Raw genomic sequence first — 27,633 nt, 5'->3', positions numbered from 1 at the left:
TGCTGCGCATACACTAAATCTGCAAAAACTAACAAACACGTGAAACAACCAGAAAAATAAAAATAACTCAAAATAAAAACTATTGCAATGCGAGCAATATTGACACCAATCCCCCGCAACGGCGCCAATTTGTTGAAAGTATTTGTGGGTAAATATTTTCGGTAATATATCGTATCCACAGGGATTGGTTAATATCACTGCTGTTCTATAGTTAATTATTTTGAGTTAGAAAAAGTAATTGGGTTTGTTTTATGATTATGATACTATCAAATTTTAAACAATAATTTAAATGCAAATAATGAACGTTTGTTAACGATTAAGGAAGTATGTTGAGCTTTAGGGTTCATCAACCTATTCCTATACAACTTATCAATTAATTCACAATTGAACAATCATTTGAATTACTATCTTCACTTATCCTCAAATATGATTCCATGTCTGCAAATCAAATTAGATAAACTTTTACCGGTATGAGATTCGATCTCTCCAAATATCAATATCGATAATAGTAATAAGGAACGATAATTATGAAAACTCAATCACAATTCCATCTCTGCAAATTGAGATTGAATCAATATAGTAACCTAGGGCAAAAGTTAAAATCCTTTCTTTCGATCAAAGATTCAACAATGGTGTAAAGTAAAAACAAGGTTTCTTATTGATAATAAATTCAAACAATTATTCATAGGAAATAATTAATGGCATTTTATATTCATAGGTTAACTACTACCTTAAACTCAACAAGAGGAATTTAGCTCTCCATAGACATGAAGAACACACAAGAATTAATAGAGGAATTCATCTTCATCAACGGAATGTCTTCGATTGGTAAAGATTTGGCCTTCGATTGTTGTTCTTGGTTGCAAACTCAGAATGCTCTCCTAATTTCGCTCACAAAAGATCTCCCTTTCACTTGGAAGCTAGGGCTTCTATTTATAAGTTTTGGGCTTTTAACGCCGAGGCCGCGGCGCGGTAACGGATGAGCGCGGCGCGATCAGAAACAGAGACTTTGGCGCGGCGCTGGCTAGAACTCCCGCGGCGCGGCTTTGTCAAACTTCATCTTTTTGCTTTGCCTTTGAGATTTCCAGCTTCCTTTCCTCTTCATGTTTTCCTAAAGCTCCAGTTCAGCTCTAAACCTGCATCAATAATACCCACAAGTGATTCGATTTGCTTTACACATGAACTGAACCTTTTCAGTTCAATTCTCACTAAAAACCTATGGATCTATCACAATTTGCATTAGTTTAGAGAAGAAATCACTTATATTAACACATGAATTTACCATTAATTTACTCCTAACACATAGGTCGACGCATGGAACTTTGATGTTATCTCGGGTATGCGAACGCTGACTCTTCAGGTCGACGCATCAAATTTTGGGTGACTCAAGTACAAGAGCAAAATGCGTCGACGCATTGAAGGAATAGGTCGACGCATGAGATTTTGAGGAATTCACGGGAATGCGCACGTCGACCCTTCAGGTCGACGCAAGTGTCATGTTTAGCTCTCCTCAAGTAAAATACTCTCCATAGGTCGACTTATGCAGGGAGCAGGTCGACCTGTCGCTACTCAAACTGGTTTTTTGCTGTGTTCAAATCACCCTATGCATTGTGTGTGGTATAAATACTCAAATGATCATTCTCAAGCATTTAACAAGAAACGTGAAAAATATACTCAAGCTTCTTCTCATCTTCAACCTTTCGCTTATTGATTGAAAATCACACATAATCATCTTTTTCGATCGAAGTAAGGAACGTGTGTTGATAAGGTTCGACGGTAGATATTTGTCTTGTTCAAGATTCGACGGTAGACATTCATCTTGTTCGAGTGAAGATTGTTGAGGGTGTTTCTTGTATAAAACCTTAGGGTTTTTCCTTCTTCATCAAAGATTTTGTTCGAAGGTTTTTGACGATCGATTCGCTTTGGTAATCAATTCAGCCGTGCATAAGGGATTGAGGGATTAAAGATCTGCTCAACAAATTTGCTACAACCGGAGGATTGAGAAAGGAACGATCAGGGTCTTGATCGGTGAAGATCATTGACATTGACTTGATTCAACTTGAATCAAGGGGAGGATCGAATCGTATTCAATTTTACTGCATGTGTGTAGTTAGTGATTGGTACTTTCTATCCTTGTTAAACATTTTGCAATCAAATAAAACTTTCCTAATTTCATTTGAAATTAGGGGCAGACGTACTCCTGCGAGGACGATAGAGGAACTGCCTAAACAAATATCGTGTGCCTTATCGCTTTTACTTTATCTTGTTTCCATTTGTTTTCGTTTATTTCCATTGTTGAACAAAAACTAAGGTTTGGTAAATATCGATCACCAAGTGTTCGATAAAATTACTCAATCAAATTTTTGTTCAAATTTTAGTGAAAACGTTCATTGTGAGTAATATACCATATAGTGTGCAATTGAAACAATTGATATATTCGTTAAAACGTAATTCATTACTTGACATTTTCATCCATTCGGTTTAGTGCACGTATCCGGTCCCCGATAACATAATCGCTCTTAGACGATTAAGTGATTCAGGGAAGTCACGTTTCAAAAGCTAAAATTTTCTTAAGTCGAAAAAAGGTGGTCTATTCACCCCCTCTAGACCATTCCTATCGTCTAACAATGAGAATGGTATTGACTAAAATTGTCAAGGTACTCAATCTCTCTTCAAATCTCTTTATCTTTGTGCTTAGTATTGTTAAAGCTTTGCACCCACTTATTTTGAAAATGGTTTTGTATTGTTAAATTAAGCATGTAAATAAGAAACCAGGAATTATAATAACAGCATGGCAATTAAGTTATAAGACAAAATAAGCATGTAAATAAGAAACTTGGAATTATATGAATAAATTGAAATAATCCTATAAGTACCAAAACTTCAAGACACAGAGATGTTCTTCACGTATAAATTTCGGTTCCATTAATAGAAACTAAATATAAGGTGCAATAATCCCTCAATGCAAGGAATTATTGCTTTGGAAAGTGAAATTAGAAGGCTAGAAAACAAAAGGGTGCAGTATAAGAAAATAGCAGCCAAATGTGAATTTGTAGAGAAACTGAAAATAATAAAAATTGACGGAAGGGAGAGAGAGAGAGAGAGAGAGAGAGAGAGAGAGAGAGAGAGATTTGGTCAATAACTGATTCTATTATATAGCCTCCTTTGCATGACCTAAGTCTCCTCAAATCTAGGGAGCATTACTTGTTATATGAGAGAATTGGTCTTCTTCAAACTGGGCTTTGTTCTATGTCTATTTGTTGGGTTTTCTGGTTTAGTAGATATAACACATGTGTCGTCTGTGACATGTGTATGCCGTGGGGCACAACTAACTTGTGTGTCGTTCGTCATGTCTAGTTGTGCCGGTCGGCACAACCTTCTGCTAGATGGAATTCTGCATACACTTCTGCTAGATAGCAGAAGTGTATCCTTTTGCCATTTTTCTTCTTAATTCTTTGTGCAATCTAGGATCAAAGTAAAAACCTGAAAACACAATAAAAATACCAACGGGAAGCAATATAATCGACGAAAACGAGTAACTAATTCATGTTAATTAAGCTTAATATGCGATACGATTTTGTGTTATCAAACTCCCCAACACTTGAACCTTTGCTTGTCCTCGAGCAAATAAATCAATATGACAATTTGTAAAGCACAAATTAAACGCAATTGACACAACATCGAATCACATGTTGTTGTAATGTAATTTCGTTAGAACGATAAAAGCTCAATTTCACATAAAAGATACGGTAAAGACACTAGACAACTCCACTTATGCAAACCATTTCGAATCATGCTATTATAGTTTAACCTAATTCTTTTCGCTATATTTCACCCGTTTTCATTCGAGCGCAATCACATTAAGCCCTTTATCTTTACACGCACATAGTAGAGTAATCGGTTAGCGACTAGGATCCACATAAGCTTGGGGTTCTGGCACGTATTCGTGGTACCCTCTTTTTAACCAATTGCAAGTTGTGAGGGATCGAACCGTAGTCCGCCCTGCCAGGTTAAGTACCAGATACTTCTGAACCAACCAGCAATAAGTTTCTCGTTATATTTTGCAAGATACGCATCTTTTGGATTAAACAACCGGGTGAGGGTCGCCTAACTTACTCGGTGCATTCTTTAGTAGTATAAATGATAAAGTGTGTAACGTTTTCAATTATTCGGGATAATTCACTTATATTCATCGGTCTCCATGTAGTTTGTGCTTTAGACGGTGTCGACTGCTAAATAAACTACTCGAGGATACTTTAAAACTAAAGTTCAAGGTTTCGGTGTAATAGGTACTCAAATCGGTCTTGCGTAATCCGGAGTTCTAAAGCGTCAAGACCGTACGATTTTGTTCGATTTCACTCAAATTTCTAACATATCTTAAAGTTTGGCAACCAACATACTATTCGGGTGTGTTGAATCATGCGATAATCAATAAAATTTTCGTTATGGCTCAAGAAATTAAAGAAAACTAGGGAAATCCAATAATAAACGAAAAGTTGCATACAGGTGTAGCGGGGAAAATCTGATATCGAAGCCATAGGATTGACTCGAATCAATATTTCGTTTGAAATCGCCACCGCGCTTTATTTTTTCAAAGGAAAAGGGAAAAGAACGAAAAACCCAAAGTTTTGTTTTTAAAACAAGAAAGAGAACTCAGGTTCGGGTGTTGATTATATGAGGGGAAGGTTTAAAGCACCCCTCATATCTGTGGTACTCCACAGGAACCTTTTTGAAAATCTGTGTTGTGTGTGCTTAAAAAAGGGGTTTGTTTTATTTTTAAAATAAGCTCGGCAAAGCGTTAAGCTTTGGGCCTACATACCTCCTCGGTGCAATGGAGAAGTCAGAGCTAATGTAGTTCCGCTTAAAGGGAAAACATTTTTAAAATGAATAAACACTTTATCGTCGTTGGAGAGAAATACTCAGCCATTGATCTTGAGCATGAGAACAAACGAGTTCTTTGCATCGCTAATGAAAGAAGGGCTCCAACTCGGATAAAATCAACGAGTATGCCACTAGCTCTCTCACGCGGAAATGATCTCATTATATCAATCAATTTCAAAATCGTGGGGTATAACCACTCGTTTCGACAATTAATGGTGTCTAAACTTTTGAAGAAAAAGAGGAAAAGGCCACTAAGGGCAAAAGATATTTTTTAAGAAAAAGGTTTTGAAAAGGTTTGCAAACATAAGAAGGTTTTTGAAAAAGGGAGAAGATTTTGAAAATTTAAGAATGGGAGGAGATGAAGAGGCTATCCTATTGCGTAAAATAAAAGCTAAGGAAAGAAACGGTCTAACCGAAATAAGAAGCCAACACTTGACATTATGAGTCAAGGTAGAGTTCCCATCCTTTGGAATATCAATACTAAACCATCACATTACCACTTGGGGATCCAGATGAACTTATTATCTTAGCACCATTTCGCATTAAGCACATTAAAATTCTGACGAAAATCGGGCAGAGTAACGGCTGTTTTCAGGTAAAATCCTTATATTAATGCCTTGGAATTAACCATCAAGGGCTTTCAAGGAAATACCTGCACACATAAACAGACAACAATCCAATGCTAGACAGACAGAATAACAGCAGAGTAACAACAGAATAAGGGTCCAGAGGCACTAAGTCCATAAGTCCGAATCTCCAAAATGCTCAGGATAGTAACCAATAGTCCGAAAGAGAACCTTAGGTGTTTTTTAGATTTTTGTTATTTATTAGTGTTTTAGCATAAAAGTAAAGTATGGTCCAAGTGGACAAAAGAAAATGGCGGAAACATAAACATAGTGTCCAAATGGACAAAGAGAAAATAGCGGATATAAATGTCCAAATGGACAAAGAGAAAATAGCGGAATGTAAATATGATGAGATGATAAAGTAAATCATAAAGCAAAATATAAAGAGCAATATAATAAATTGCAGAAATTAAAGTCAATTGTTAGATGTTAAAGATAACCATCTTGAAACTTGTCAAGTATGTTATCAAAGTTAGTAATGAAGATCGATGGTGAGTGAAGGATGTTCTCGGATTTAAAGTCAATGGAAACTTATCAGAAGGTTGATAAAATCATAGCGACTACACGATAAAACCTCCATAAGTCTTAAATCAACCGCATACAATTCTCTTCCATATTTGATCTTTTTTATTCGGGACACGAAATATTGCGCTATGTTAAGCAGATCGCCAAGTGATTTATGTAGAAATCACCCTACAACGAGGCCGGTCAAAACTTTATGTGCTAATGCATGCGAGAAGAACGATATGTAGATCGCTTTCCGAAAGCAATACCGCACAAAAAGAAAAATGGTGAGTGATCTAGTCTTTACCAAGAATCCATAAGAATTCTCAAGGTATTAAGACTTTCATCGATCAAAATAAAGAGAAACAAAATATGGAACCACATTAAAAGCTCCTTTCATCCATAATTTCAATCACTTAATATTGCGGATTCGGATTCTCATCCTATCGACGCCCTAAGTCCATTGAAATTAAAGAGAAATTAGGCCTCTAACTTGTGATTCAAAGAAAATATCAAAATAAAGGAGTAGAAGATGAGTTAGAACCAAAAACAAGTCAAAAACCACAAAAACAAGCATTCTGCCCAGGTGTAAATCGATTTGCACAGAGTGTAAATCGATTTACATAACTCTGTTTTCAAATCTGCGCAGTTTTTCAGTTGTGTAAATCGATTTGCACCAGACGTAAATCGATTTGCACAACACAGTTTTCAAAAAAACAGCAAATCAAGAGAAGAAAACTTGTTTAAACATAAAACCAAACACCTTGTGATCTTGGATCAATTTGTGCACGAAAATGTATCAAGTAAGCAAGCAAATCTCATCAATGTAGCACCAAAGGTGCATCAAGCATAAACAACAATGGATCACATCTTGAATTATGGAATGGATGTAGAATTTTACCAAATCTTTCACAAACTTTGAATCTTCTTCAAGAACACACAACCACAAGCCTTGATCTCTCACAATTGATGAAGAAAAAGTAGTGTTTATGTTGAGGTTTAGCTCTAAATTAGTGAGGTTTAAGATGTAACTCACTAATTTTGTGGAAGAAATGAGAGCTTTGAGTGAGGGGTTTGGAAGAGGTGAGGAGAGAAAGAGCAAGAGTTTTCTTGGCTATCAAAGCTTGAAAAATGAGGAGGGGAATGCCTCAATTTATAGCACTTAGGCTTGGGAAATTTTGTGGCTTGGAGTTAGGATTGGAAAATAGAATTAGGCTTGGGAAATGGTTTTGGAGCCAAAAATGAAATCCAATGGTCTTGATGCAATCACATGAGGGTTCATGATAAAATGATGTAGGAAATCAAATGTAAGAACTAAGTCATGCTTCCCATGCTTGCAAATGATGTCAACACTTCAAAAAGCTGAAATTTGCCTTCATTTTTCCAATTCCGCACTGGTGCAATCGATTTGCATCTTATGCAAATCTATTTACATAGCTGAAAAAGGCAAAATCTGGGGCAAAAACAGTTATGCAAATCGTTTGCTGTCTTATGCAAATCGATTTGCACTGATGGCAAAAGCAAATCTGGTGCAGAATCAGTTGTGTAAATCGATTTACACCTTATGCAAATCGATTTGCATAGTGAAAATGTTGAAAAATGCTCCTTCTGATGGATGTTTTGACTTGGTACCTACAAAACACAAACATACAAAAGCACAAGGCAATATTTTTGGTATTTTGGTTAGTAAAACAATATATACAAGACTAAAACATGGGTGCTTGATGATTCCCTTGCAGATGAATTGAGCATAACATCACAAGTAGAGTTATAAGTTGAAACTTCTTGATTGATGATTGGTATGCAAATGATGTGTGATCTTAGGGTCAAAAATTGGGGTATCACAGATGCCCCTATTTAAGTTTCTTCGATTCGGAGATACGATGATTGGAAATCTTCGTTTTGACGAAATCGAAGAGACTTAAATATATAAAACACAATTTTTAAACCTAAGATGCTATGCAATGTTTAATGAATGTATATGATGAGGATAAAACACGGCAACACCGGGGAGGAAAAGGAACTCCACTGGGGAAACAAATGTCTTATGGGCAGAACTTCACTGGGGAAGGCAAGACTTTGTTGGAGAGACGAAACTTTGGTGGGAAAAGAAACTTCTCTGGGGAAAACATTTCGCACTAGAGAGGTTAAAGCAATCACCTTTCGCTGGAGATGATAAAGGGGGCATCCTCTTTTACTGGGGATGAGAAAAATATGCATCCTGAATCAGAATGCCAATCTTCCGTTAACAGAAAAACACACCATCGTACCACTGATGATATGAAGAGATGTACCGCCGTACCACTGACGATAACATATACCAACGTTCCACTGAAGGTATAAAAAGAGATTCATCGACGTACCACTGACGATGAAAGGGATGTACCGCCGTACCACTGACGATAGCATATACCAACGTTCCACTAAAGGTATAAAAAGAGATTCATCGACGTACCACTGACGATGAAAGAGATGTACCGCCGTACCACTGACGATAACACATACCAACGTTCCACTGAAGGTATGAAAGAGATATACCACCGTACCACTGATGATATATAAAGAGATAATTCATCGACGTACCACTGACGATGAAGGGGATGTACCGCCGTACCATTGACGATAACACATACCAACGTTCCACTGAAGGTATGAAAGAGATATACCACCGTACCACTGATGATATATAAAGAGATCATTCATCGACGTACCACTGACGATGAAAGAGATGTACCGCCGTACCACTGACGATAGCACATACCAACGTTCCACTGAAGGTATGAAGAGATGCCCCTTTGTACCAATGACGGTGAAGAGCAATCAATAATTCTTTTTTCAATGATTTGAGGATGCAAACACAAATGCATAATTTCAATATTCATCGTCCAACAATCAAAATTCAATCCATGACCAAATGGAAAGAAACTGCCAAAAAGACTGGACTAAGTGAGAGAGGAACTCACTAGTCTTCTGTTCGCAGGCATCTGAACAGAATAACTGAAACATATTATCCACCTAGAAACAAATTCAGTGGGGATTTTCAAGGAAAGTGAGCTTTTTCTGCTTAAGACACTCTAAATGAAAGAGCAATCTGTTTGACAGTAAACTTCATGATAGCAAATGTGAATGTATGACTGTTTTTGATGCATGTTAATGATGCATATGCTGCCAAAACTTAACACAAGAATTAACTCAAGAGATGGAGTACGAAAATAACATAATCAAGCATGTCTCAAGCTGAACACCAGAGCAGAAACTGCTATAACAATCTTTTGATGGCTTCAGAATAAATGCTACCCAACACTAGGGAACATTGGAGCTGAGAGAACAAACAGTTGAGTTCTACACCATATTCGAACCAGGCCAAAGGTGCATTGAGTGGAACACATTCTTCTTCTTTTGCATATGAATATATCAACATATCCATTCCTTGTTAATGCACTCATGAATCAAAGTAAAACTTCCTTTTATATATTTCAAAAAAGGATTTTGTTGAAATCAATTTTCTTTTTGTTTCAAAAATTACTATCAACAATAAATGACATTTTGAGAGATATGAAAGAAATAAGATTGCCAATAAAAGGTAAAGGCTCAAACTTTTTTAATAGAATGGTAGCCTGCAAAAGGCAAGACCCCATGGATTATTACAAAGTTTGGAAAGTGGTAATTTTATGGAAAAGGTACATTGAAATGTAATGACCCTATCCTCTCTCTCAACTTGGAATTCCTGAGCAAAGGCTTCCGTTGAAATGTGTCGAACTTCTCATGATAAACAGATGACTGCTGATGATCAAGTCTTGTCCGATGTAGTTACTTGCCATGAATCCCTAACTTTTGCCTGGACCGCCCTTTCGGGTTTTCAGTCCACCGGGTATTTTATTCTGTTTATGTCTCTAATTTTTTCCTGGACCGCCCTTTCGGGTTTTCAATCCACCGAGACGCTCCTTTTTGCCTAAGCCGCCCTTTCGGGTTTTCAACTTAGCGAGCTGTTCTTTTATTGTTTTTAGGCGAAGTATTTCTTGACTACATCAGCATTCACGGGACGTGGGAGCTCTTCTCCATCCATAGTTGCAAGAATTAATGCACCACCAGAGAAGGCTTTCTTAACAACATATGGTCCTTCAAAATTAGGAGTCCACTTGCCCCTTGAATCGGAGGTGAAAGACAAGATCCTTTTGAGCACGAGGTCGCCTTCTCTAAATACACGAGGTCGAACCTTCTTATCAAAAGCTTTCTTCATTCTTTTCTGGTACAACTGACCATGGCATAAAGTCGTCATTCTCTTTTCTTCTATCAAATTCAATTGATCAAACCTGCTCTGACACCACTCAGCCTCAGATAACTTGGTTTCCATTAAAACTCTCAGTGATGGAATCTCAACCTCAATGGGGAGCACTGCTTCCATACCGTAAACCAATGAAAAGGGGGTTGCCCCGGTTGAAGTACGAACAGATGTACGGTACCCATGCAAAGCAAATGGGAGCATCTCGTGCCAGTCCTTGTACGTAACAACCATCTTTTGCACAATCTTCTTAATATTCTTATTTGCTGCTTCGACAGCTCCATTCATCTTGGGCCTATAAGGCGAAGAGTTGTGATGTTCAATTTTGAAACTTTCACACAATTCTCTCATCATGCTATTATTCACATTCGAGCCATTATCAGTAATGATCTTGCTCGGTACACCATACCTGCAGATGATGTTGTTCTTGATAAATCTGACCACAACTTGCTTTGTCACATTAGTATATGAAGCAGCTTCTACCCACTTGGTAAAGTAATCGATTGCTACCAGGATGAATCGATGTTCGTTCGAAGCCTTGGGTTCAATCATGCCAATCATATCAATACCCCACATAGAGAAAGGCCATGGAGAGGAAATAACATTGAGAAGTGTCGGAGGCACATGAATCTTGTCAGCATACACTTGACACTTGTGACACTTCTTTACAAATTTGTAGCAATCAGATTCCATTGTCAGCCAATAGTAACCTGCTCTGAGCATCTTTTTAGCCATCGAATGTCCATTGGAATGAGTACCAAAAGAACCTTCACGAATTTCATGCATCAACATGTCTGCTTCGTGTCTATCCATGCATCTGAGCAAAACCATGTCATAATTTCTCTTATACAAAACATCCGCATTGATGAAGAAACTGCCAGCCAATCTCCTCAAAGTTTTCTTATCCTTATTTGATGCCTAAAGTGGGTATTCTTGGGTTTGAAGGAAATGCTTAATATCAAAATACCAAGGCTTCTCATCTGCTGATTCCTCAACTGTAAATACATGAGCAGGTCTATCAAGACGCCTGATTGTAATATGAGGTTCCTCGTTATGGAAATTCACTTTGTACATGGAGGACAATGTGGCTAATGCATCAGCCATCTGATTCTCATCTCGAGGGATGTGGTGGAATTCAACTTTGCTAAAGAACGTCAACAGCCTTCTGGCGTAATCTTTGTAAGGGATCAAGCCAGGATGACAAGTTTCCCATTCTCCTTTAATCTGATTAATCACAAGCGCGGAATCTCCATAAACATCAAGAATCTTAATTCTCAGATTAATGGCTTCTTCAAGTCCCATGATGCAAGCTTCATACTCAGCAATATTATTTGTACAATCAAAACATATCCTTGCAGTGAAAGGAACATGTGACCCATGCGGAGTGACAATAATGGCGCCAATTCCATGGCCATGAACGTTAGAAGCTCCATCAAAAATTAAACCCCACTTGGATTCAGGATCTGGTCCTTCTTCTGGCAATGGTTCATCCCAATCTTGAGATCTCAAATACATTATATCTTCATCTGGGAAGTCCATTCTGATAGATTGATGATCATCAATTGGTTGGTGAGCGAGGTACTCTACCAACACACTTCCTTTCACAGCTTTCTGAGCTCGATATTCAATATCATATTCTGATAACAACATTTGCCAGCGAGCGATCCTTCCAGTTAATGCAGGTTTCTCAAATACATACTTAATTGGATCCATTTTGGAAATCAATAGGGTGGTGTGGTTCAACATATACTGTCTTAGTCGGCGAGCAGCCCACACCAAAGCACAGCAAGTTTTCTCAAGCAGCGAGTATCTTGTTTCGCACTCGGTAAACTTTTTTCTAAGGTAGTATATTGCATACTCTTTTCGACCAGACTCGTCATGCTGACCCAACACACATCCCATTGAATTTTCAAGTACTGTGAGGTACATAATCAAAGGCCTTCCCTCAGCTGGAGGGAGCAAAATGGGAGGTTCAAGCAGATATTCCTTGATGTTGTCAAAAGCTTTCTGACAATCTTCATTCCACACACATCCCTGATTTTTCTTTAATAACTTGAAGATTGGCTCACAGGTAGCAGTCATATTGGAAATGAACCTGGAGATATAATTCAAACGTCCGAGGAAACCTCTCACTTGTTTCTCAGTCTTTGGTGCTGGCATTTCCTGAATTGCTTTGACTTTATCAGGATCTACTTCAATTCCTCTCTGACTGACGATGAAACCCAATAATTTTCCAGAACGGACACCAAAAGTGCATTTGTTTGGATTTAAGCGGAGACGATACTTTCTCAAACGCTGAAACAACTTTAAAAGATCTTCCATGTGCCCCTCCTCTGACTGGGACTTGGCAATCATGTCATCCACATAAACCTCAATTTCTTTGTGCATCATATCATGGAAAAGAGTGGTCATGGCCCTCTGATATGTTGCGCCAGCATTTTTCAACCCAAAAGGCATTACTTTGTAACAGAATGTTCCCCATGGCGTAATAAAGGTTGTCTTTTCCATGTCTTCAGGTGCCATCTTAATCTGGTTGTATCCTGAAAAACCATCCATAAAGGAGAAAACCTCAAACTTTGCCGTGCTATCTACCAACATATCAATGTGAGGTAGAGGAAAATCATCTTTTGGACTGGCCTTATTCAAATCTCTATAATCAACACACATGCGAACTTTTCCGTCTTTCTTCGGAACAGGCACAATATTGGCAATCCATTGAGGATATACAGAAGTGACAAGGAAACCTGCGCCTATCTGTTTCAAGACCTCATTCTTAATCTTTTCCGCTATATCAGGATGACTTCTTCTCAGCTTTTGCTTGATAGGAGGACATTCAGGTTTCAACGGCAAACGATGTTCCACAATATCTGTGTCCAGCCCAGGCATATCTTGGTAGGACCACGCAAAAATGTCAACATACTCTTTAAGAAGCTCTACCATCCTCTTCTTAACATCTTGACCAAGCAGTGCCCCAATCTTGACTTCTTTCTTATCTTCCTCAGAACCCAAGTTGATGACTTCTAACGGCTCTTTATATGGCTGAATGGTGTCTTCCTCGTGCTCAAGCAGTCGGGAAATCTCATCAGGAATACATTCATCACTCTCTTCTTCCGCCTCATACACAGGAAACTCGAAGTTAGGAGAGGGTGCAGGGTCATTACTTTCAACGGTTTTATTGATTAATCTGCACAAGTGATTATTATTTCAGAAAAAAGGAAAGATATATGCAAACATGTAATCGTTCAGATTATGGAGAATGAAAACATTTTTTAAGGTTTTTTGTGTTACCACTTTCCAGAAAAAGCAAAAAGATAAAAGCATGTTGATCGCGACTTTACGTGTCTATAAATCTGATAACTGCAAGTGCACAGTCGTGTCGTGTAGTTTTAAAAGATATCGAATCCACAGGGACTATGAATCGATCTACCGTTATCTAAGGTTACTATGTAAAGCTAGGAGTACTAAAGTTTCGATTGTTCCTAAGGGAAAGTGATTGTGAGAAAATAAAGAATAATAATAAAAGATAGGTGTCAGCATGTATTTCGTTTAACTACAGGTAATCCGAAGGTCCATTGGCTTTTGCATAATTAAATTAAAAATCTTTACTAATTCAATTGATTAAAAATCCTCGTCTCAAACTTTCGCTCTGTTGAGTCAGACTACTATCCTAATCCTAATGTACGCTTTCGCCATCCCATTAGATTTTAGAAGAGCTTTTTGGAAACAATGTAATTAATAAAATGCCTATTTTACGAGGTTGTTATCTATTTAAATCTCCTAATCTCAAACTTTCGCTCTGTTGACTCGGAACATGCTAATATCCCTAACGTACGCTTTCGCCATCCCGCTCGAGTGTAAAAACAATTTTTGAAAATAAATAAGTTCCAATTAGTTTTAATACGCTTTCGCCATCCTTAAAACTAATGTCCTATGTCTACTATCCAGTTAAAGATCTCAAACTTTCGCTCTATTGATTTTAACCTTTGACCGTCCTAATCCCTCAAACTTTCGCTCTATTGGTTTTAAGACTTACTAATTAAACTAGACATATAAACCAAAAATAAGTGATAATTAATAAAACATAATTTAAGCCAATTTATTTCGGACCCCTACGGTTAACTTACTTTACATATTGACACCTTTAGTATTTTAGCCAGACATATTAATACGATTAAACATACATATATTGGTTCGGTTCATAATAATAAGCATATTAAATGGCATATAATATATCATGCAGATAAATAATATAAATAAGGCGGTAAATAAAAAAACCTGAATTAAAATAAATCTGGATTGAATTGAATCTTGAAGTACTCGAACTTCCACCACAGGTTGGCTGGATCGTTCTTCGGAATTTAAATGGCAGAAAATAAAAACAAGGAAAATAAAGCGATAAATCTAACGTAAGGCTAGATCTATGAAAAGTTCACAACAATTTCCAGTGTAGAAATCGTTGTGAGAAAATAGACGGTTAAATGAAAACAGAATAATGAAAAGCAGTTCGCGGTACAATTTCGGCAGCACTTCGTTGGCAGGAAATCGGACACTTTGGACTGAAGTGACTGCCTCTATTTATAGGTGAGGCTTTGCAGTTGCTTTGCGTGAAAAACGGAACTTTTTGCAGACCAGGACTTGGAGACGTGCGTCTCCGATTCTTCAGGGAGACTGGGTGCGTGACTTGAGACGTGCGTCTCAAGTGGAGAATCTTCAGGGAAGTGGAGACGTGCGTCTCCCTTTTGCTGAGGTGGCAGAGACGTGCGTCTCTGCTTACTAGTGTGGCCTGGGCTGCTTTCCTTCGTGGGCTGGATTGCTCTTTTGGGCCTTTGGGTCCTAATTGCACCCTTCTTTTACTTCAGCACCTCTTTTCGTCTTTTAAGCATAAATATTGGTCATTTAAGCTCGATTTTCTTTTCTTTTCGCAAATAGTCGTAATTTAAGTGTAAAACCTGAAACAAAGCAAATACACGCGTAATATCATAATAAATTGACATAATAAATGGAAAATGCTATAAATATCTATGGATTTTAGGCTAAATATACGATATAAAATCGTGTTATCAAATTCCCCCAGACTTGAACCTTTGCTTGTCCTCAAGCAAAATAAGAAGATAAAGATAAATGAAACACACTTCCGCCACGTCGTTCAGTCATACTTAGCTACATAGTGTTCTTATTCGGAAGTAACGAATCTTAGCAATAAACCTATAGTAACAACACTAAACAACTCCCAGTATGCATACCAATCTGAATCATGCCATTATAGCTCGACCTATTTGACTTGTCATCATGTTTCACCCTTTTCATTCGCGCGCAATCACATTAAGCCCATTATCTTGACACGCACATAGCAGAGTAGTCGGTTAGTGACTATGATCCTTCTCATGGAGTTCTGGCACAATATGTGGTATACTCCTTAGCATTCACTTGTAGATTGTGGGGAATCGGACAATAGTCCTTCCTACCAAGTTCATTACCAGATGACTTCTGAACCAATCGACAGTGAGTTTTTAAATTCTTTGTATATGAGATTTGCGACCGTTAGGTTAAATGATCTTGTGAGGATCACCTTACTTAGTAGGCACATTTCTTCTTATAGTTGAACACATAATTATTATGAGGATCATACACTTATATTCATCGACTCTCTGCGTAGTTTGTATCTAAGACGGTGCCGACTGCTAGAATAAACTACTAAGGGTTATTTCAAAACTTAAAGTCGATGGTTTTGGTATAACGGGTATTCAAATCGGTTATGTATACTCGGGGGTTTTAGAGTGTTGCGACAATAACTATATTGACTAATTCAGTTTCGGTGCGTTGAGTGGTTGAGTAGCTTCGTATTTCTTGAACGTGTGGGGTTTGCGTTTATCGTTTAGGAGCAAAGTAAAAATTTTTTGTTATGGCTCAAGAAAATGGAAGAAATTGAAATAACTACGGAATTATACATATAAGACTTAAATTCCATAAATATTCTTTATTGAATTAGAAAAACATTACAAGGAAGGGAAATAACTGAAGGGAAAAATAAAACTAAAGGAAATAGGAAATAGAAATAATACGACTCCCCCAGACTTAGATGATGCAATGTCCTCAGTGCATAAGAACTACTCCTCATTGTTGCGGTTTCGAGAACTGCTCGCGCCTCTTGTACGAACACGGCGACGTCTATCAGGAGAGTCATTAACACGAATGTCAAGATCATGCAAATATGTGGCAATTTCAGCGTATTGACTTTCGTTCCTAATAGCATAGTCACGGTGCTCCTGTTGCATCTCTCGGATGAGCCTAATTGTTTCAGTTTGGTTTGTCTGCATAGCTTGAACGAGTTGATCTTGGCGTTGAATAGCAGCATACATGGCTTCAAGAGTGATAGGCGGAGGGTTGTTTGGAGGAGGTTGGTTGACATCAGCTTGCCCTTGGTTGAGTTCTTCTTCATTTGCATCCATAGGTTCATTAGGATGTTCTTGTTGGTCATCTTGAGGGTTGTCTTCAATAAGCCTCCAACGTTGAACATAACGGATGTTAATTCTTTCAGGACAAGGAAGGATGACATAAGGAATAGGAACTTTGTTGACGACCAAAGTGTATCGGCCATCATGGCGGGGTGAAACCAAGTGGGAATCGCGGCAGTAAGTGAGATCGAGTGACTGAGCAGGCTTCATGAGATGAGAGAGTGATAGGAGCTCGTCACCAAGACCTAAAGCACAGGCCAAGGTAGTAATAATGCCTCCAAGCAAGAATGGATTTGTAGCGGGGGCGTTAACTAAACCTTGGATGTGTTGGAACATAAACGGTGCGGCATTGAAACGGATATTGTTAAGCGCACAGTAAAGGAAAAATAATTCATTTTGGTTTACCTTGTGGTTGTTGGATCTTGCAAAAATAATATGCCCCAAGACACGTTGAAAATAACGTATAGCGGGGTTTTGAATGTGAGAAGCATGAAGAGCTCTCCAACCGGTAGGATTTTCTCCAGTGAGATGGAACCAAAATTCAAAAGCGAGATCCTCCCAGGATCGACCATTGAGTTCTTGAAAGATTGAGCGGTGAGCAATTGGAGCATGATTAAAATGCAAATATGAAGCTACGACATCTTGATCTAGAGCATATTCACGGTTGAACATCCGGAATTGGATGCTACCGGTTGAGAATGGTTGAGTAGAGGGAGTGTCGTAGTTGAAGGAACTCAAAAATTCTAAGACGAGCGGCTCATAAGTAGGTACGGGTTCGGTACAAAGATGGTGGAGGCTAGATTTAGTGAGCAAACGGGTGACACCATCAATGAGACCCAAAGTTTCTAGACACTCGGTGTTCACAAATTTTGTGGGAACAACCGAACGTTCGTAGAAAGCAACATATTTTGTTCGTTGAGCATCATCTCGGAAGATAATGTTTGAAAGGTCGGGAGGTGGTCGCTCGGGACGCTCACCACGGATTAATGAACGTGGAGGCATGGTGAGTATGGAAATGAAAAATAGAGATGGTAGTAGAATGAGTAGAAAAGAAATGGTATGAAGGTTGTGAAGAATAAGAGTGGTGGTGGTGTGGTTTTATAGTGAGGTTTGAAAATGGGGTGGTTAATGGAGAATTAAAATGGATTAATGGTGGTGGTTGAAGTTTGAATAGAATAGAAGAATGGGAAATGAATGGAGTTTAAGAGGTGAATGATGGAGGATGAATGAGGTTAATGGAGTTTAAATGGAATAAATAGGGGAAGAATGAGGAGAATGAATTTTGAAATTCAAATTCAAAATTCAAGAGGGAAAGAGAGTGGTCTGCGTGGTCAAATGCAGACTGCTAGCCTTGGGAGACGTGCGTCTCAGGCAGCCAGTCTGCTGGGGCAGAGCATGGAGACGTGCGTCTCCTGTCCCTTGTTTCGTGTCAGCTGGCCCCACACAGATGGAGACGGGCGTCTCCTGTTGCAGGCAGGTGGGTCACGCATGCAAGTGACCAGACAGTGCTGACAGATACCATTAACAGCAAAAAGTGTCCATCAGTTCAGAACAATGTCTTATTTTAATACTATTAACAGCAAAGAGTGATAGCCAGGCAAATATATATAGCAGTTAATAGCAGTGTATTATAACACAACAGCAGTAGTGAATAAAATATTGCATTTTAAAATTAAATCAGTACTGAGTGTTAACAATAGCAGAATGGAAAAGTGCAGAAAAAATGAAAATCTAAACTAGAAATAGAAATTGCTAAAACTAGAAATAAAAATCTAATAATCTAATACGGTAACATCTAGCCACGTCTATTGTTGTTTTGATTAGACTGAATGTGTTTGAAAACTTCGTCGAACTGAGCATTGACGGTGTCGATGAAATCGAAGAAATGCATTTGCAAAGTGTGAAGCTCGTTGCGCACATGTTGTACATCTTGTTGTAGTGCATTGATTGCTTGTTCGTGCGTGTTCAGATTGGGCATCCTTTGATTTACCGATGCGGTGGACGTAGCGGGTTGTTGTGGCTCGAGTTCGACATCAGTCATGTCAACAGTGTATTCATCAGCAGAATCTTCAGAAGGTGTCTCAGGCTCGTACTCGGGTATAGGCTCGTCTTCTGATAAAGGTTCATATTCAGGAATCGGTTCATCAACAGGAAGAGGTTCATAATAACCAGGTGGTGTTTCAGGTTCAGATTCGGATGCAGGCATTTCCTCATCAACATGTTCATAAGCTTGAGGAGTTTCAGGTGAGGGCTCTCTCTCAGGAATCTGACCATAGTAAAGCCAGTTGGCAGGGTTGTGCACACTTGTCCTAGGATTCGGTAAGGTGAACTGATACCAAACTTTGTTATCAATGAGCAATTCAAACCGATGAGGTCCAAGATTACCGATGATACCTCGATTAAAGCAGAAATTGATGTCCATAGAGGTATGGGTACCAAAAGGTGTCAATCTAAGCAAAGGTACTCTCATTCCTATGGCATTAGCAATCATAGTGACAAATCCGCCAATCCTAATGGGTGAAACTTCGTCTTGCGTGATGCGCTCGAAGTTTGTTAGCATGAATGCGATGGCATTGACCGGGCGATTCTGAGAGGAGCAGAACATGATGAATAACTCTTCTCTAGTAACTTCAGTGACATTATCAGGCTTTCCAAAAATGTAGTGAGCAAGGATCTTGTGAAAGTAGCGGAAAGCAGGATTGTGGATATTCTCAGATTGAAATTCATTCTCTTCAGGGTTATCATTTCCAGTGATTTTCCCCCAGAATTTTTCCAGCTCCCAGTATGGAAGGTTTTCTTCAGCTACTTTGGCATATGCATCGGGTCCATGAGGTAGTTCTAACATTTTAGCAAAGTCTCCCATGCAAAAGTTAAATTCCATTCCAAAGAGTCGAAAAAGGATGACTCCTTTCTTCAGTCCTTGTCCACTGTTTGGAAGATAGGTCAGTGAGCTCAAAAATTCCAAAGTGAGTTTCCGGTAGGTATTAAACTTGCGGAACAAGTGGTAACCAGTCCAACCGACTTGGTTAAGCAGGTGCAAAACGCTTTCTTGGATGCCAAGTCGTATCATAGTCGATTGGTCAGGGTAGCAAGTCAGATCTATTTGTCTTTCAGCCAGCTTGTTGAATCTTGCTTCTTGTCCTCTACCACGGAACACAACTTCCATATTATCAACTCCTTCCATCGTAGTTAGTAGTTAATTGAAAAACCTAGAAGTTGAAAATATTAGGATAAGTTAGAATTAGGCTAGTGTTTATTTAAAATAAAATAAAAAGTTAAAATTAAGCTTAGGTAACAAGTTATAATAATAAATATAATTATAACGGAAATATTTTCTCAATTCATAGATAGTAGTTATAATTATAATAATTATTATAAGATGTATGAAAAATCAAAAATGATTAAAATTAAAATTAAAAATAGAATAAAGTTTTAAAAATGAAAAATAAAAATAAAAAATTAGAAAAATTAAAGTTTTAATAAATAAAATAGAAGAATAAATAAATGTGGGTTGTCTCCCACCAAGCGCTTTGTTTAATGTCGTAAGCTCGACGATTTAAAAATAGAAAACTATTTTTTCGAAAGAGCGGGCAGTTCGTCAAGTTTAAAAACTTCGATGTTTTCATCGTATTCGAGATGATGGTAATACTTAAGACGTTGCCCATTTACGACAAAAGGTTTGACGGTTTCTCCTTTGATTTCTATCGCTCCACTCGGAAATATGTTAGTTATTTCGAAAGGGCCAGACCATCTAGATCGTAACTTACCAGGAAATAATTTTAGTCTAGAATTAAATAAGAGCACTTTATCGCCTATGCTAAAATTTTTCCTAGATATACGCTTGTCGTGCCATTTTTTCGTTCGCTCTTTATAGATTTTGGCGTTTTCGTAAGCGTCTTGTCTAAGTTCTTCTAATTCGTTTATGTCTAGAAGTCGTTTCTCACCAGCGGCAGTGTAGTTTAGGTTTAAGTTCTTAATGGCCCAATAGGCTTTATGTTCTAACTCTACTGGTAGGTGGCATGATTTTCCATAAACGAGTTTGAATGGGGTAGTTCCTATTGGAGTTTTGAAAGCTGTTCTATAAGCCCATAAAGCTTCATTTAGCTTGGTTGACCAATCTTTCCTAGATATAGCAACAGTTTTCTCCAATATTTGTTTTATTTCGCGGTTAGATACTTCTACTTGACCGCTTGTTTGTGGATGGTATGGTGTGGCTATTCGATGATTTACTCCATATTTTCGAAGGAGTTTCTCAAGTATTCTTGAAATGAAATGGGAACCACCATCGCTAATTACCAATCTTGGCACACCGAACCTAGGAAAAATGACGTTTTTGAAAAGTTTAATAACTACTCGTGTATCGTTCGTAGGGGAAGCAATAGCTTCTATCCATTTTGAAACGTAATCGACGGCTACGAGTATATATTGATTTCCAAACGATGACGGAAACGGTCCCATGAAGTCTATTCCCCAGACGTCAAATATTTCTACTTCTAGAATGCCTTTTTGAGGCATTTCATCGCGTCTTGAAATGTTTCCAGTTCGTTGGCATCTATCACAGCTTAGTATAGCAAAATGGACGTCTTTCCACAGGTTGGGCCAGAAAAGTCCAGATTGAAGGATTTTGGCGCAGGTTCTAGATGTGCTATGGTGTCCTCCACACGGTGCAGAATGACAATGTGTTATTATGCTTCTTATCTCTTCCTCGGGTACACAACGTCTAAAGATTCCATCGGGGCCTCTTTTGAAAAGGAGTGGGTCGTCCCAATAGTAATGTTTTAGGTCATGGAAGAATTTCTTCTTCTGTTGGTAGCTTAGATCAGGAGGAAGCACACCAGCAGCTAGGTAATTTACGAAATCTGCATACCAAGGTGCGTCAGATCGGGCTAAAGCTATTTCAGCTAATTTCTCGGTTTCAGAGTTTGGACGGTATGGTTCGAATTCATTTGCTTCTAATTGGGCGATGAGTCTTTCATAAGGGAAATCATCGTCAATTGGTACTTGTTCGGGTTTCAGATTTTCCAATCGAGAGAGGTGATCTGCTACGACATTTTCAGTGCCTTTCTTATCTTTAATTTCCAGGTCGAATTCTTGCAGTAACAAGATCCATCTCAAAAGTCTTGGTTTAGCGTCCTTTTTGGTTAGGAGGTACCTAATGGCGGCGTGGTCAGTGTATATGATTATTTTGGCTCCTACCAGGTAAGAACGGAATTTGTCTAATGCGAATACGACAGCTAATAATTCTTTTTCTGTCGTGGCATAATTCATCTGAGCTTCGTCTAGGGTTCTACTTGCATAATATATGACATGTAGTTTCTTATCCTTTCTTTGTCCTAGAACGGCTCCTACAGCATAATCACTTGCGTCACACATTATTTCGAAAGGCTCATTCCAGTCGGGAGGTTGCATGATTGGCGCAGAGATCAATGCTTGTTTAAGCGTTTGAAATGCTTCAGTGCATTTATCGGTGAAAATAAATTCGGCGTCTTTCATGAGTAGTTCAGTTAAGGGTTTGGTTATTTTAGAGAAATCCTTAATGAAGCGTCGGTAAAAACCAGCATGTCCCAGAAAACTTCTTATTTCTCTAACGGTTTTGGGAGGTTGAAGGTTTTCGATAATTTCGATTTTTGCTTTATCAACTTCGATTCCTCTATCGGATACGATGTGTCCAAGTACAATTCCTTGTCGAACCATGAAATGGCATTTTTCCCAATTAAGGACTAGGTTTACGCTTACGCATCGTCTAAGCACCATTTCAAGGTTTTCTAAACATGTTTCAAAACTTCCTCCACAGACAGAGAAGTCGTCCATAAAGACCTCCATTATTCCATCTAGGAAGTCGGCAAATATTGCCATCATGCATCTTTGGAAGGTCGCGGGTGCATTGCAGAGTCCAAAAGGCATTCGTCTATAAGCGAATGTACCATAAGGACAGGTGAATGTGGTCTTCTCTTGGTCGTCAGGGTGGATAGGAATTTGGAAAAATCCGGAGTATCCATCCAGATAACAAAAATGTGAGTGTTTAGCTAAGCGTTCGAGCATTTGATCTATGAAAGGTAAAGGGAAATGGTCTTTTCGGGTAGCTTTATTTAGCTTCCTATAGTCAATGCACATTCTCCATCCAGTTTGGGTACGTTGTGCTACAGATTCTCCTTTTGCATTAGTGATTACAGTGACTCCTCCTTTCTTTGGTACGACGTGAACGGGGCTAACCCATTTACTATCGGATATAGGATATATTATTCCAGCTTCTAGCAGTTTTTGGATTTCCTTTTTAACCACATCGCTCATAATAGGATTTATTCGCCTTTGATGTTCCCTAGAGGTTTTACTATCGTCTTCGAGCATAATGCGGTGCATACACAGAGAAGGGCTTATACCTTTCAGATCTGATATGTTGTATCCTAAAGCGGTAGGGTATTTTCTTAGGACATTAAGTAATTTTTCAGTCTCGGTTCGTCCTAAGTTGGCGTTCACTATAACTGGTCGGTTTAGTTCTTCGTCTAGAAATTCGTATCTAAGATCGGTAGGGAGTGTCTTCAGCTCTATAGCAGGTTTCTTTGGTCCAGGTATAGGATCAGGGGTTAAAGCTAAGCATTCACTCAGGTGGTTATCTTGATATTCCTCACGCCAGTTGTCATCTTCAAAAATTGGCGGCATAGGAATTCTTAGGGTTTCGGTTTCCTTATTTGGTTCGGATTTTATTTCCTTGACACACTCGTCGATTATGTCAGCAGAACAGCATGTGTCAATTATAGAAGGTGCTTTTAGGAATTGGGAAAGGATAAATTCTATTTTCTCTTCTCCTACTTCGAAAGTAAGCTTTCCTCGCTTTACATCTATAATTGCACCAGCGGTTGCTAAAAATGGTCTTCCTAAAATGATCGGGATGTTAGAATCTTCTTGGATATCCATAATGATGAAGTCAGTCGGGATGTAGAATTGACCTACACGAACAGGGATATTCTCTAACATTCCTACAGGATATTTAACTGAACGGTCTGCTAGTTGAAGAGACATTCTTGTTGCTTTAAGCTCACCTAGATTGAGTTTCTTACAGGTCGAAAGAGGCATCAAACTAACACTAGCTCCTAAATCGCACAAGGCTTTCTCTATGATGGTTTTTCCAATTACGCAGGGTATAGAGAAACTACCAGGGTCTTTCAGTTTTGGAGGCATGTTGTTTTGGATGATAGCGCTACATTCAGCGGTAAGCGTTATAGTTTCGTTATCCTCGAGTTTCTTTTTGTTTGATAAGATTTCTTTTAAGAACTTAGCGTACGAAGGCATCTCAGTTATGGCTTCTGTGAATGGTATGGTTATGTTTAATTGCTTCAGAAGTTCTACAAATCTTTTAAATTGCGCTTCGGTTTTTGATTTGGCTAATCTTTGAGGGTAAGGAATTGGTGGCTTATAAGGTGGTGGTGGAACATAAGGTTTCTCTTTTTCGGGTTCCACTTCGTTATTGTTCTCTTTAGTCTTAGCAGTTTGTTCGTCGGTTGTTTTCTTTTGGGTTTCCTTTGGCTCTTGTTGTGACATGGGTACGTTTTGGGTTCTAGGATCTACGGGTCCATCGTAATTAGTTCCACTTCGTAGTGTTATCGCGTTCGCATGTCCTTTAGGATTAGGTTGTGGTTGAGCAGGAAACGTGCCAGCAGGGGCAGCAGTAGGTGCTTGTTGTTGAGCTACTTGTGAGATTTGAGTTTCTAACATTTTGTTATGCGTAGCTAAAGCATCTACTTTGTTCGATAGTTGTTTTAGTTGCTCGCTATTGTGGATGTTTTGATTCAGGAAGTCTTTATTGGTTTGTTGTTGGGAAGCTATAAAGTTCTCCATCATGATTTCTAGGTTTGACTTCCTAGGGGTGTTTTGAGCAGCTACAGGCGCTTTTTGGTAGCCAGGTGGTACAGCAGGTGCTTGTCCAGGCGCGTACAACGCATTGTTGTTCTTATAAGAAAAGTTCGGGTGGTTTTTCCATCCAGGGTTGTACGTGTTAGAATAAGGGTTTCCTTGAGCGTAATTTACTTGATCAGATGGGACTCCAGTCAAGAGTTGGCATTCAGCAACTACATGCCCAGTCAATCCACAGATCTCGCAGTTAGGTGCTACAGCGGCAGCGGTGGCTGAAGGAGTGATGGTTAAATTCTCGATCTTTTGAGTTAAAGCGTCTACTTTAGCGTTAACGCGGTCTATACCACTAATTTCGTACATTCCTCCTTTGGTTTGGGCTTTCTCTAGAGCGGCGCGTTCTCCTCCCCATTGGTAATGGTTTTGTGCCATGTTCTCTATGAGTTTGTATGCTTCATCATGGGGTTTGTCCATTAATGCTCCGCCAGCAGCGGCATCTATAGTCATTTTAGTGTTATATAAGAGACCACCATAAAAGGTATGGATGATCAGCCATGGTTCGAGTCCATGATGAGGGCATATTCTAAGCATGTCCTTGTAACGTTCCCAAGCTTCGAAGAGCGATTCGTTATCTTTCTGGGTAAATCCGTTGATTTGACCTCTAAGCATAGCAGTCTTGCTAGGCGGAAAGTATCTTGCTAAGAATACTCTCTTCAATTCGTCCCACGTAGTTATGGAATTGGAAGGCAGGGATTGAAGCCACGCTCTCGCTCTATCTCTCAAGGAGAAAGGGAAAAGGCGTAATCGAATAGCTTCGGAACTAACGTTGTTGGCTTTGATAGTGTCGGCGTATTGCACGAACACGGATAAATGGAGATTGGGGTCGTCTACAGGGCTTCCAGAGAATTGATTCTGTTGAACAGCTTGGACCAGTGAAGGTTTCAGTTCGAAATTGTTCGCTTCAATCGCAGGTGGTGCGATACTTGAATGCGGTTCAGCGCGCGAAGGAGCGGCATAGTCTCTAAGAGGACGAATAGCAGCCATCTCTAACTTCGGGGTGATTTGATTGATTTGATCAGTAAAATTCAATTCCTGATTAATCGGAATTTCTGCTACTTCGGGAAGGTTGCGAGCTCGACGTTTAACGTTAATGAAACGTTCGATCTCGTTAATTCGTTGTATTAAGTCTCCTCCTTGTGAACGAGTATTTGGCATACAATCGTTCAAAAAGAAAGGGAAGAATTTTCCTAGTCTCTACGGTGTAACAGTGAGTTACGATATCGACTTAAATAGTCCCCGGCAACGGCGCCAAAAACTTGATCGCGACTTTACGTGTCTATAAATCTGATAACTGCAAGTGCACAGTCGTGTCGTGTAGTTTTAAAAGATATCGAATCCACAGGGACTATGAATCGATCTACCGTTATCTAAGGTTACTATGTAAAGCTAGGAGTACTAAAATTTCGATTGTTCCTAAGGGAAAGTGATTGTGAGAAAATAAAGAATAATAATAAAAGATAGGTGTCAGCATGTATTTCGTTTAACTACAGGTAATCCGAAGGTCCATTGGCTTTTGCATAATTAAATTAAAAATCTTTACTAATTCAATTGATTAAAAATCCTCGTCTCAAACTTTCGCTCTGTTGAGTCAGACTACTATCCTAATCCTAATGTACGCTTTCGCCATCCCATTAGATTTTAGAAGAGCTTTTTGGAAACAATGTAATTAATAAAATGCCTATTTTACGAGGTTGTTATCTATTTAAATCTCCTAATCTCAAACTTTCGCTCTGTTGACTCGGAACATGCTAATATCCCTAACGTACGCTTTCGCCATCCCGCTCGAGTGTAAAAACAATTTTTGAAAATAAATAAGTTCCAATTAGTTTTAATACGCTTTCGCCATCCTTAAAACTAATGTCCTATGTCTACTATCCAGTTAAAGATCTCAAACTTTCGCTCTATTGATTTTAACCTTTGACCGTCCTAATCCCTCAAACTTTCGCTCTATTGGTTTTAAGACTTACTAATTAAACTAGACATATAAACCAAAAATAAGTGATAATTAATAAAACATAATTTAAGCCAATTTATTTCGGACCCCTACGGTTAACTTACTTTACATATTGACACCTTTAGTATTTTAGCCAGACATATTAATACGATTAAACATACATATATTGGTTCGGTTCATAATAATAAGCATATTAAATGGCATATAATATATCATGCAGATAAATAATATAAATAAGGCGGTAAATAAAAAAACCTGAATTAAAATAAATCTGGATTGAATTGAATCTTGAAGTACTCGAACTTCCACCACAGGTTGGCTGGATCGTTCTTCGGAATTTAAATGGCAGAAAATAAAAACAAGGAAAATAAAGCGATAAATCTAACGTAAGGCTAGATCTATGAAAAGTTCACAACAATTTCCAGTGTAGAAATCGTTGTGAGAAAATAGACGGTTAAATGAAAACAGAATAATGAAAAGCAGTTCGCGGTACAATTTCGGCAGCACTTCGTTGGCAGGAAATCGGACACTTTGGACTGAAGTGACTGCCTCTATTTATAGGTGAGGCTTTGCAGTTGCTTTGCGTGAAAAACGGAACTTTTTGCAGACCAGGACTTGGAGACGTGCGTCTCCGATTCTTCAGGGAGACTGGGTGCGTGACTTGAGACGTGCGTCTCAAGTGGAGAATCTTCAGGGAAGTGGAGACGTGCGTCTCCCTTTTGCTGAGGTGGCAGAGACGTGCGTCTCTGCTTACTAGTGTGGCCTGGGCTGCTTTCCTTCGTGGGCTGGATTGCTCTTTTGGGCCTTTGGGTCCTAATTGCACCCTTCTTTTACTTCAGCACCTCTTTTCGTCTTTTAAGCATAAATATTGGTCATTTAAGCTCGATTTTCTTTTCTTTTCGCAAATAGTCGTAATTTAAGTGTAAAACCTGAAACAAAGCAAATACACGCGTAATATCATAATAAATTGACATAATAAATGGAAAATGCTATAAATATCTATGGATTTTAGGCTAAATATAC

At 38.7% G+C, this 27,633-nt stretch overlaps 1 protein-coding gene and 1 non-coding gene across 2 annotated transcripts; one reads left to right on the top strand and one right to left on the bottom strand.

The window, feature by feature from the left end:
* Positions 1–23,459: 23,459 nt before the first annotated feature.
* LOC131599751 (uncharacterized) lies at positions 23,460–24,038 on the bottom strand (the record flags this gene model as incomplete). The annotated part of the gene is made up of 1 exon (XM_058872019.1): positions 23,460–24,038. A coding segment is annotated over exon 1 (579 nt), but the record flags the coding sequence as incomplete, so codon positions are not given.
* A 1,120-nt stretch (positions 24,039–25,158) lies between these two features.
* LOC131600787 (small nucleolar RNA R71) lies at positions 25,159–25,265 on the top strand. The gene has a single exon (XR_009283396.1). It is a non-coding gene; the product is annotated as a small nucleolar RNA R71 (small nucleolar RNA).
* Positions 25,266–27,633: the final 2,368 nt, after the last annotated feature.

This window comes from Vicia villosa, linkage group LG4 (assembly GCF_029867415.1).
Source record: "Vicia villosa cultivar HV-30 ecotype Madison, WI linkage group LG4, Vvil1.0, whole genome shotgun sequence".
Taxonomy (NCBI): Eukaryota; Viridiplantae; Streptophyta; class Magnoliopsida; order Fabales; family Fabaceae; genus Vicia; species Vicia villosa.
The sequence above is the reverse complement of the archived record's forward strand: the minus strand, read 5'-3'. Positions and strand labels throughout refer to the sequence as shown.